Below are 13319 nucleotides of genomic sequence, written 5' to 3' on the forward strand. Positions count from 1 at the left end.
AAAAAAAGAAAAAAGGAAATTGATTTACCTTAAAATCTGCAAAATTAGAAATTATATATAATATCAAAGGAGGGCCCACAATCTATTTGCCACCATATTTCCATCTCTATCTATTCTCATTAGATAGAATGAATTCTGAATTGAGATATGTGTTCGCAGCTATTCTCAGAGGTATAAGTGTCTTTCTACATTCATAATTCATAAGAAGCTATATTCTTCTGAAGAACTACATTATGCACGGTCGTATCCAGTTTTGGAACCTCTCGATGGTCCCAAAACTGTAGACCATGGATTAAAGAGAATATAACCTGGCCCCAGGACAGCCAGTTTCGATCCTGGTATGCGTGTCTATTATTTATTTGTTATCTGTGTATTTATATTATATATATATATTTTTTTCTCATTTTTTTCTGAATAGAATTGTCGCGCATATTCGTGACTAAAGATCAAATCCAAATAGATACATACGTGATGAATGAAATTCTACTTATTTACAGGTTTTTATCAATCTTTCCTTCTAATCTTCTTTCATTATTATCATCATCATCATTTTCTTTTATAATTATTATTATCATCATTTTCTTTTTTTTTCTTCTTTTTTTTTTCCTCTTCACGATGAAAAGAAAACATTTTGTCCCTCAAATTGAAATTTCTGAGATCAAGATATCAAACTCAGAAAAAGACAAAAGTTCTTGTGCTTGCTCTCTTTTTAATCATCTTCATTGTCTTCTTTTCTATATATATAATTAATTTATTGATCTATATGGATTTTGAGATATATATATATATATATATATATATATATATATATATAGATATAGATATATATATATATATATATATATATATATATATATGTCCTATTGTTTCTTACAGATCAACTTGATTATTGGCCAACTATTTACTATTTGAATGGCTGCTTCGTTTTGGAATTATTGAGTACTGGATACGTAAAAGTGTGAAGTTCGTCGTTTCTACGTCTACGTCATGGTGAACGACAGTTTCGAGGAATTCAAATATTTTCTTTGTTTTTCTTCATCCTTTTCACGGCTACTCTCTGAGATTCGCGCGAGACTTCTGCCACTAAGTTGTATCCCTTTTTTTTTCTCATTGAAGATCATCGTCGGCTTTCGAAAGAACGAAAGACAAAAGAAGAATAAAATAAATCGTAGCCATGTTGGTTAAAAGAATCGTCTCGAGGTTCATTAAGTTATTTTCTTCTTCGTCTTTCATTAACTTTCATTCTTCTTCTTAGAATTTGGAGTCTTTGTCTTTTTGAGTTTAGATTATCCATAGAAAGATTTCAAGATAAAAGATATATTTAGAAAAAATGTTAAATCAAATTTTGATTTTTTTTATCTTTTGTTATAATAATGTAAGTGTCTTTCTTTGAACTGATTTTCAAATGTTTAACAATTTTTATCATTTTTGTTCAATTAAGTTTATAGATTAAAGCGAGAAAATGAAGATTACAAACGGATTATCAAAAAAAATTAAATTAAGTTGATTGTTTAAAATGCGAAAGATAAGGAAAAATATTTTATATTAAAAATATTTCAGAATAAACCCCGTGACGATTCGAGATTTTTTAAAAAGAGTTTTAAAGTATATGATATGAGCTAATTAAGTTTAAATCTTAATTATACATATTCCTGCATTATTTTTTTTTTGCAGTTTTTTTCCTTAAAAAATGTAATAATCTTTTTTTCTTTTGAGATGCAATGAAGAAAAAATCCATAATAGTTATTTTATGCTTCTAAATTATAGAAAAATTATGGAAAAACTTTTACAAAAACTTTCTTTTTCTCTTTTTTTTTCTCTCACACATATACATATATATTTTTTTTTGTTTTTTTTTTTAGAAATGTTTCAGTATGACAAACATGGTCCATCGTATATATATTCAATATACATTAGCGCTAGGATTTGACGATTATAAAGATGTATATATTGAGAAATCAGAAACGACACTGGTACCCACGAATCATTGATTACGTATTCTTAATCTTAAATTAGTATGAAGAGATTTCGTTGAAACTTTTTTATCTCATTATATTCAGAACCGTCGATTTATTTGTTTAAAAATCTATTTCTTCGATTTTTTTTACGATTTGAAGATTAAACATCGTATTCAATACTAATATTAGGTTTTCTGAAGATATCATTCTATTTCATTAATTATTAAGTAGCCAAAATGCAATGAAATATATAAAATACAAATATATCTTTTTTTTGTTTTTTCAACGGCAAATATTAAAAATTCTTTGTTTTTTTTATTTTAAATAAAAAAACTTTCGTTTTTTCTTTTTTTTTAACTTTTTTTTTATTTTTCTTAACCTAAAAAAATAAATTTATAAATTATAATTATGCTATATTTTGTAAACTACTAATAATCTTCAATATATTTCAAATATATAATATATATAATATATTTCAAATTTTTTGAATAATTTTTGGATTTTCGATATTTTGTTCAACATAAGAAGTATAAATATAAAATATATATACAGATTAAAAATCATTATATTTGATTATATAATTGTCGGATCTTTCTTTTCTTCTAATTCTATTTTCTTCTTTCCGTTTCATTTTTTTTAATAAAAATTCGACGGTTCTGTTTCAGTGTATATATGAATTGTGTACATATATAGCAAGATAAACGCTTTTCTCCTTTCCAAGAGAAAATTATTGAGCTTATCAAAATAATTGGCCTATAAAATATCGCAGGATTAAATATCGTAAAAAAGAATAAAATTGCTTAAAGATCATATATCACGATAGAAAATACAAGCCGCTGAATTATTCTTTTTTTTTTTACACACAGAAATTCGTCCAAAGAAACATTAGTTAATCATGATTATTTGTTGTTCGATGAAACACGATCAGAATCAGATATTAGCACGATAAAAAATTAATTTTTTATATTAATATTACGACTCTTGCTTCGTTTTTTTTCTTTCTTTTTTTCATTTTTATTTTCCTGTCTATACTACTTAGTTTTATCATTATTCTTCACTCTTCTCTTTTATTTTTTTCATCGTGTTGCTTATGCATAATTTCAAGGTGAATCCTAATTCAATTTTCTCTTCTTTCCCAGAAATTTCGTTGTGAGCTATCGAAAATCATATAATACATATAAACTTCTTCATTTTTTTTCACGATTTTTCATTTCTTCACTTTGAGAAATTATTCGATGACTCTTCTTAAAGTGGGAAAAAAAGAAATCGACCGAAGAAGATAACTTACGATTAGCAAAAAGGAATCGAAAAAGAGATTACAAGATCCACTATTCATTTGAATTCAGTTCATCCGCTCGATTTCAATCGAAAAGAATATCCTTTAATAACGATACAACGTCTTTCGAAGAATCTCCAGGCCAAAATATTTTTTTTATTGGATACAAATTATTGGATTCTGAAGAAATGAAACATCTTCTGAATTGATTTAAAACTGATTGTCAAATTCTGCTTTCGATTGATCAATCTGTTAAGCATTCGATCATTTTGTGCATGATCATTTTACAATGTTTCATATGTATATTATGTTTCATATTATCCTGTGAAAAATACAAAATATTATAGAATTGTAATTTAATCAAAGAATAATATAGAGGATTGAAGAAACAATTTGTTTTCTTTCATTAACTTCTCTCTCTTAATTTTCAACTTATGTATATTATCATTCTTAAAAATTTCTAATATAATTATATTATCAATTTTATAAAAGTAATTAAATATTACTTTGTGGTAAAAAATTATATTAATTTTTTAAATTTTTCTTATTTTATTAGTTGCAACTTATTTGATTACAAAAAAAATTCAAAAACGTTGAAAAACTGTTTTATTAATTTTAAAATAAAAATTATTGGATTTAGTGTAATATTTTATTAAAAATATTTCTGCTTTGTAAAAACTGTAAAATATTGTAAAAACTTATTTTGTTCCAATTAATTACCATTTAATAATGTATTCCATTAAGATTGCAGAAGTAAGTAATGCTTTTCTCTTGTTTTAAATAGATTTCTTTTCAGATTGAACGAACCGAAAACGTTTGGAAAGGATGCAAAGTCGTCAAATTTTATAACCTGGAATCTTTCGTCAAACACGTATCAATTGTATTCAAATTTCAATTAATGTATATGTAGCATAATATGTAGATATAGATATATATAACAATAGTTAATCATATAAAATTGCGGCAGTGTGCTTTCACGTAATATATTAATAATATTACGCATATCCGGGCGTGTGTTTTCATCATTATTACTAAAAATTAGGAATATCGAGGAAAGCCGGACACCGTCGAAATATTTTATTTTAGCAGAAGAATTTCTGGCGAATCTTTATATAAAATTATCTTGGAGAACACAATTTCTTCAAAGATAAAGACTTTTAATTTTTTACAAGTCTAATTGTACATTTTTTTCGTAAAAGCTTGCATCTCTATAGCAAAATATGCATATAGCTTGCATCTCTATAGCAAAATACTTTGTCACAGTATTGTTTTTTTAATATATTATAATATATTATAATATTTTCCATATTTTTCAACAATTTCATTATAATAATTTCAGATAAATATTACCGTTCATAATAAAAAATTATTGCAATACTTATATTTTATATTTTTGTTATTCTTTTGTAGAAAAATGAAGATCTGAAAAATCTTAAGGATATAAATCAATATATTATTATCCATGATGTCTTCTCTTCAAATGATATCTTGGTGTCAATTATTTGGAAGGAATTATTTCTCTAACAAGATTTTTTTATAAGTAAAGAATGTTTTTTTTGTAAGAAGTAGATAATTATACTTATATGTATTAATTATTCTATTACAATAACAAGAAACGATAAAATAACAAAAATGTTGCAAAAATGGAACTGAAAGCAGAATTTTATAATGTTTAAATTGAAAAAAATAAAAATAAATATTTAATTAAAGAATGGTATCCGGCGTTCCATTGCTTGCATATCGAACGGCAATGAAACAGTCAGGGGTTCCATAAAATCAGAGCGTGGCTACGCGAATTATGATACACTAAGCTATACAATGATCCTCTTTTCTTGGCTACTTGAAACAAACATCGCCACTGATAACATTCTCTGACCGAGATGTCACCAATTAAACTAACGCTGTGCGGAAAAAAGAGAGTGCACTCTTTGTATGCGGTATGCATACAATATAAATACATTATACACATAAATATATGCTTGTATCGTAACAGCATTGTTCAATCAGTTCTCTATATTTTTATCGAATTGAAAAAATGTTGATGGGCCCTCTTTTTCAAAAGAGCCAAAATTATCATAAAAATTATTGACAAAAAATATTAATTGATCATATAAATCAGCAATTCTCAATCTTTTTGTTATGTGATTCAACATATTTATTTATAATAATTCAAATATTTATAATATATAAATTAATAAAGTTCATTGTATACTATATAAATCAGTATTTTTATAATTAAACTTTATTAGTAATTATATTATAAATCAATAGACAATTAAAATTCATTCAGTATGATCAAAGGAATTTTAATTGTAAAATCCATTATTTTTTTGTATATTTATAAATTTATATATGTAAATTATCCATATATTATTCTTGTATATCATAGATTGAAAAATGTTGATCTATTATTTTTTTCTATGATTGATCAGTTTTGATTATAATAAAAAATAACGAAAAACTATAAGTTTTTATCATACTTCTTATAAAAATTTCCCAAGTTAAAAACAGTCTTTTCTTTTTTCTTTCTTTTTTTCTTTCTTTCTTTTTTTTTTCTTTTATTTTTCTTTTTTCGTTGAACTTTAAATTGTTGAACAATTATATATTTATATAATTAATTATAAAAAAAATATGACATGCTTCTATTATATAAATTTTTAAGAGTCTGAATATTTTATTGAATAATGCTGATACGATATAAAGTATATTATATGTCATTTATACAAATTGCATTCACTTATGAGGACACGAGTTAAAAAAGCAATTTAAGTGGTCAACTTTTCAAAGTACCACTTGATTTTTGAACCTTTACATATTTTACACTTTATAATTTAATAGTCTTTGTACAAGATTGTTTGTAGTCTTTTATGAACAAATTAATAATAATAATAAATACTTTAAATATTTCTTTCTTTAAAATCATTCTAAAAATATCCAGTGATTTTAATATTATCATTGTTATACATTATTTAAACATTATAGATAGATATTGAATATTAATTTTATCCATTGAAAACATTTTTTCCTTAACTCTTAAGTGTGGAAAATCTATCTTTTATTAAAAGCTATTATTTACAATGAAAATAATTTCTTTACAGTTCCTTTACAAAAATTGTTTCCATTATTCAATTTTAACTGTTTTATGAAACTTTAATTGTTTTTTCATATTATTTTAACTGACTTGAAAATACTTAAATAAATAAAATTATTATTCCTTGGATATTACGAATCACTGGATATTATCAAGGGAAATTTTTTATTATTATTTTCAATTAAATCTCTTAATTATTAAAATTGAATACTTTTTAATTATTGAATCGAATTTCTTCTCATGAAAAATCGCTTAACAAGATCAAAATTCGTATATTTTCTAAAAATATTCTTTTTCTAAATTAAACAAAATTAACAAAAAAGTTAAATTGAATCGCAATGTTATATAATATTCATTTAATATATATTATATAAACTTTTATTTATATACATTGTTACGAACACACATTAGATTTTTCTGAGGATTTTATAATGTTTGAAAAAATATATTTATTCAAAGTCATAAATTTAATAAAAATATCGTGAAGTGAATATACAACATTAAATGTTATCATTAGCGACATTAATGCCATAAAAATAAAAAATAATATAAAAAAATAAGATTATGCAATAGATTTTATATTTTATACAATTTAAGAAAAAACGTATTTAAAAACTGATGGCTTAAAGATTTGTAATAAGATAATTTTAAAATAATTATTAAATGAAAAATTATATACATAAACAAAATATATTTTAAATATATTTTAAATATATAATTTTTAATATATTTTTAATATATTTTAAATTTAAATTGAAAGAGATTTTGTAATATTAAGTAAATTTATAAAAGAGACTTTGGAACAATTGAAAAGTTGAAGAAAAGAACTTCAATGCAAGAATTTTAAACTGGGATAGAAATCGATGGAAGACATAATGTCATGTAATTTTAACATGACGTGTTTAGATTCATTAATCTCAACAATGGCCGCAATAGAATAAGACATTGACATTACTAGATCTTATTGATATATAAGCATAAGATTTATATCATAATGCTATAAATTATAATCAGGACAAGTAAAATTTAATTAAATAAAAATATATAGTTTTAAATTCTCTATAACTTTATATGAATTTAGATAGAAATATAGATTATAATTAGACTAATTATTAATCTCAATTCATTCTTATGATGTACAACAAAATCCACTGTGTGTATGCAACAACATTATATTAATACTATATCAACTAACTATAATAATAGCAATAATAGTTATAAATAGATACTCGTGTCCCCATTGACGAGATCGTAGAACAAACGAACCCCGGAGAATATTCTGACCGAAGGTAGTTTCTCTTGGCTCGTCTTCTTCAAATGCTTGTTTTTCGCAAACATAATAATACTGACTATGTTTTTAATCGTTTTATAAGTTTATTTAAACTTTATTTATTTTAAATTTATTCGTAATTATTATCGTTTTTCGGTAAATTTCGGTTCTTCTGATCCATCTTCTTCTACTTTTCTTTACTTTTCGTTCATCGATTTGCTATTGTCAACATGTACAAGAAGTCAAGAAGTTGAAACCAGTTTCTCGGCTCCTATTGCACTGAACATTATATATATTATCATCTGCGTACACCTACACCTTGCTTTTTTTCTTTCTTCTTCAATTTTCTAATTCTTATTTCTTTTTCTTTTTCTTTATCTTCTGACACATATAATGCACGTATATGTGGACGCAGTAATGTGTACATTATAACAGTTTCTTCGTGTTTTGTATATGAGGGCTAACTAACCTCTAAGTAATAGATTTTTTATCAAAAGCACATGTATATTGTGACTAGTCTATGTGTGTATATATAATATGTATATATATAGTATATTGTATATAAATCGAGCATTGCGCTGTGTAATTCTTCTTTTTCTTCTTCATATTTTCTTATATGTATCCAGCTGTATGTATGTCTTTTTATTTAATTTTTTTTTGTAAACTTTTTTTATTTTTGTTTTATTTGTCCTGTTCTTTCTGCACATGGATCTGTTTTTTTCTTCCATTATCAATTAATCAATATGATTATGATTAGTTCATTTCGTCTTTTTTCTTTTGTAATTAACTTCACCGATGAAGAAACTCCTCCGGAACTCTTTCGCATGAGATCTCAGTCTCGACCGGTCGGGAAATACCATAAATTCCGTTGAAAGTTTAATTGAAGAAGCGGTAAAGCTTCTTTGAGTTGAGGATGTGCGCGATAAATCGCAGAATCTCCTATAGAATTTCGTCATTTCCTCTTTTTCAGTAGATTGGACATCATTTTTTCGGTCGGTTTAAATAAATTTGTGCATTTTAGGACACGGAAGATGACTCGAGATGCTCATTGTTATAAAAGTATTCAGACGTTGTTTTCTTTGCTTTATTAATTTTTCATTTGATGGTTTTACTGCTTGATATTGAGTTGAAAAAGAAGCTTTCGGCTGATCTCAAAGTAAAATATAGAAAAAAAGTTTAGATGATTAAAAAATCTTCTTCCATGGCATTTGTGCTTGAATAAAAAATTTATAATCATTGATTCTTCAGCTGCAAAAGGTAACCTTGTAATTTATTTATTTCTAAAATATCTAGAAAAACCTAAAATAATTAGGAATTAAATTTTGTGCAAGGAGTTTTAAGCTAGGAACCTGTTTGTCAATACGCAGTCTTTGATGATAGTGAGATCATAATATATTTTGCAGCTAAAGAGTGAAATCCTTTTATAAACATCAACATAATTTTGGTTACCATATTTCTTTTTTTTTTGATGGGCTATCTTTATATTTGTATCTGATGAGCAATATGAAAACAAACTCGTATACATATAAAACTTGCAGAAGGCTTTTAGTTAGTCGTCAGATCGTCAATGTTAGCGTTAGATCTCATTTCTTCATGATGATTTTATAATGAATATTCGCAGTGGTCCCATTATGCGCGTCGTTTCATCTGGGAAACAATAATCGCTTTTATTGTGCGTCTGGCGACAAATATTCAGCCTCGAGTTTCGTATAAATTACACATTTTTTAAATGCAACATTCTCAGAGAAATATGTGTGCGATTTGACGCGTTGACTGTTACAAGAAAACGTCTATAAATATTTTAAAACACAACATCATATAACGAAGAAAATTATTTTTCTAACACAGCCAACAATGCAATAATAACATTCTAAAAAAAATTTTTTTATTCTATAGCTAATATGTATTAAAAATTAAAAAATTGTTTTGTCATACAAATTATTAATTATAGCACAATATTAGCACAAGTTTCTAAATTTTTCTAAGTTTCTAAATCGAAGCAGTCAACGCGTTGAATGTCTTCGAGAAATCAGAAATAGAATGTATTTTTTTTTCTCCAGCATTTATCAACACATCATAAAAATTGTATGCTAAGATAAAAGAAAAACTTCTTTAGTACATCTGCTTACCATTCTATTTAATTTTGAATAATAAGCAATGTCTTAAGAACTTAACCTCACTTTTCTTTAAACGATTATAATAAACATATTTGCGAATAACAAAAACTTTTAACCAATCTACAGACATTTGTTTTAACAGACTTCAAAATCCATTATTTCTTTATTACCATCAGCCTTTGCAGCACCAGTATCATGCAATATATTCACATATAATCAAACTTTCCTCTTATGTCAATAAATAAATTTACAAAAACTGTAATCAGACTTTGCTGTTTACAGTCTATTTTAACAATTAACTAGATTACAATTAATCTTTTCAACTAATTGAATCGATTAATGTCATCTTTCAATTAAATTCAAATCCTAATTTTTTTAAATATTCATCGCTCGATGCCCAACACTGTTTCTTCTTAATCTTTATTTAACAAAAAAAAAAGCAAAATTTTTCAAATTGTCAAATTGAAATAGAGATGTTCAAGTTATGGGCGCATACCCTCGACTTATAATTAATCCATATGTTTAATGAAATTTTAATGCGTCTTGGGTACGTGCTGATGTCGATCGTCGTCACTAGCTTCTATATCACCCTCAACTCCCTTTTCGCCTTCTTCTAGATGTGGTATATTCCCCTCCTCAGTGTCGATACTACTGGTCGGTGTAATTTGTTCTGTTCCTGGACCACTGGAGTTCACTGTGGTCCCTTCGTTGCTCTTTTCGAGTCCCAGACCGCCGAGGAGGCTTTTATTAATCGGTTCCGGCGAGACTTCTGACTCCTCGCTGCTAGGTGAACCGGGAGACGAGACTATCACCTGTATAAACAAAGACGCCGTACCACCAGCGTCATTTTCGATTACTAATATATTCTTTAGATTTTATTAGAATATGTTTATAAAATTTTTCATTTTTTACATTCTATATACAATGATTCTAGATATTAAACTTGGATTAAATAATAATTTATTCATTTAAATTATTGCACAAAGAGTAAATGTTATTGGTTGTATGTAATGTAATTATATAGGAAATGGATTCAGTATTTAGTAATTATGTAGAATAGGATATACCTCAGCGATTTCATGACAATCTTTGAGGATTTAAAGGATATTTTGTTCTTGATTCTACTTCAAATAAGTAAATATGCATCAAATATTATTTTAAATTAAATTAAATTAAAGAAAAATTAACAAATTTAACTATCTTCAGAATTTACTATAACAAACCAGATTCAAGAAACGACATCTAACGAGCAATTGTTGCATGCTAGGGACATTGATAATCCTTCAGACTATTGGTGGTTTTTCAAAAGAATGATTGGTTAAATAAAATAAAATCTAAGAGGGATCACTTTTCTTATACCTTTCCTCCAGTCTTTTATTTAAATAAGAATACATTTTATAGTCATATTATATTGAAAGAATATTAGAAGTTTGTATGAATATGATGAATATTTTTATATTAATAAATAATAAAGACAATAAAATATTTCATTAAATAATCCTTTGGCTTTGCAATCAAAATATTTACATGTACATCAAGAAGAATCTTCAATATACATTATAATCATTGCTTATTTGAAACCATTCTATGATAATGATGAAAAATAATAGATGATTATGTTACTTGGTTCTTTTATATATATATATATATATTTGATAAATTCTGGCCATGCATGTGATAGAACGATAACTAAAAACGACGTAGAAAACGCGAATGAAAACGATAATAACGATAATACCTGTGCAAGAAGCGGCGTCTCTGTGCTGTCAGCGATTTGGTAGAGCCGGCAATTTGCGTTTGCTCTGAAGAATACGTGCCCAAACGAAAAAAGATAAAGAAGACAACGTAAATCGTCACTATAATAGATAGACGTCAAAAGACTGGCGCAAAGAGAAACAGAAAAATCATAAGCAACCCGCTCGATCAATAAAACACCCAAGTAAATGTACAGAACTGACATCGAGACATGCACGGAGGCTTTTTTGGCGTTTGAGGTTATATTTACACGGATACATTGCGATGTGAATATTTTGCAAACTGTTTGCCACCCATAATCATTTTTCTTTATATTTTTTCGTATATATTTCTTCATTTGAATTATACGAACAAAATATAATCTTCATGGCGAACAATTTGCAATAGCCGACGATCCTTGAAAGTTAACCTGAAACCGAGTAAATGAATTGAAGAATGTACGTACATGAATGAATGTGAGTAAATGAATGTTTTATTGTTTAATAAATAAATAATTTAAAAATATTAAAGCGCGACTGGGCTTGTTCTGCAAAGCGAAAATAAAGGGAGAGAACAGAGTCTTTATTTTGCCTACCATGCTGTTCATAACACGCTTTAGATATAATGCACATATGTGGGATAAAAAGGTAGAGAATGAAAAGAGACTCTTGTCCATTTCTTTTAATTTCCTTTTATTTTATTTTACTTTTCTGGACTTTTAATTTGTAATTATATATATATATATATTTTATATATATATTAAGATTTAAAACAAAAAAAAATGAGGAAGAATTTTAGTTCAGAAAAGTAATGGTTTCTTATCTTTTTAACCTTCCTTCCGCCTAATCTTCCTCTGTATTATTTCAATTTATATCATTTTTTATCAAATATAAAAAAAGAAATAAATGATAATAATTATAAACAACATAATATAATGCAAGATATAGAAATTCACAAGTATTGCTTGAGAAAAGTGATCCAAATATATTTCCTCTTTAATGTACTTTTTTATTTATATAAATATCAATAGCAGTGGAGTAAATTCACAGAGAAAGCGGCGGTAAGAGAGGCGAAAGATTGGAACAAACGTCGCTGAGATAAAACAATATCTACAGTGAAAACTGACCTGTCGAGGCTTGACCGGTGGTGGTGGTCGAGTGGAGGACGCGAGAGCTGCGGGTGGTGCCGTAGTTGGGGGCTGTTGATGAAGTGAGTGTTGAGGCTGCCAAGGCAGCCCTGTGCGCCCCAATGTTCCCTGCAACTGCTGCTGTACCTGTTGCTGTACCTGTTGCTGTACTTGCTGTTGCTGCTGCTGCTGCTGCAGTTGCTGCTGACTGTTGTTGTGCTCGACTACTGGCGTAACTCGAGGAAGCGCTGAAGCGACTGAAGAAATCTTCCGAACTGTCTGTGAAATAAGCGACTGATTATTCGGCTCTTATTTTTATGGTTCTTTTATCAGGCCAAATTTTATTTCGATTATTATAATTTAAAATAAATTTTCGTTATATATAATTATTTTATAAATTTAATTACAATAGTTTAAAAAAGCCTGATAAAATAATTATTTTACGTGTATATATATATATATATATATAAATATTAATTATGAGTTAATTATTAGAAATGACAACATTACCTGACTTAACAGGCCAAATCTCAAGAAGATATTTGAGAACTGCTATTGGTTGTTGGAAATCCAGAGGTGGCCCATTTTCTTCTGAATGTAGCATTAACACTGGTCCAAAACAAACTGCCAAACTTGCTGGAGACATTTTATTGCATTGGGATACTACCATTGCCAAATGGTCGAGCAAATATATTAATGTACACTGTTAAATAAATAATTAATTAGTATCCTCAATATATATTAAAA

At 26.5% G+C, this 13319-nt stretch overlaps 1 protein-coding gene and 1 long non-coding RNA gene across 7 annotated transcripts in view; one reads left to right on the forward strand and one right to left on the reverse strand.

Moving 5' to 3' along the window:
* Positions 1 to 776: 776 nt before the first annotated feature.
* LOC108003114 (rho GTPase-activating protein 100F) overlaps positions 777 to 13319 on the reverse strand; it is a 55985-nt gene continuing 43442 nt past the window's right edge. For 3 of the 6 annotated variants that reach the window (XM_062077981.1, XM_062077980.1, XM_062077979.1), the window contains 3 exons: positions 13083 to 13275; positions 12573 to 12847; positions 777 to 10524 (listed from right to left, as the gene is read on the reverse strand). In XM_062077981.1, coding sequence (XP_061933965.1) covers positions 10246 to 10524; positions 12573 to 12847; positions 13083 to 13275 — 747 coding nt within the window. In that variant the 3' untranslated portion in view covers positions 777 to 10245. Of the gene's footprint in view, positions 10525 to 11450; positions 11515 to 12572; positions 12852 to 13082; positions 13276 to 13319 lie in introns of all 6 variants that reach the window. The other 3 variants (XM_062077983.1, XM_062077982.1, XM_062077984.1) reach the window with 2 other exon arrangements.
* LOC133666530 (uncharacterized) lies at positions 11311 to 13307 on the forward strand. The gene is made up of 2 exons (XR_009830763.1): positions 11311 to 11922; positions 12562 to 13307. It is a non-coding gene; the product is annotated as an uncharacterized LOC133666530 (long non-coding RNA).

This window comes from Apis cerana, linkage group LG8, assembly GCF_029169275.1.
Source record: "Apis cerana isolate GH-2021 linkage group LG8, AcerK_1.0, whole genome shotgun sequence".
Lineage (NCBI taxonomy): Eukaryota > Metazoa > Arthropoda > Insecta > Hymenoptera > Apidae > Apis > Apis cerana.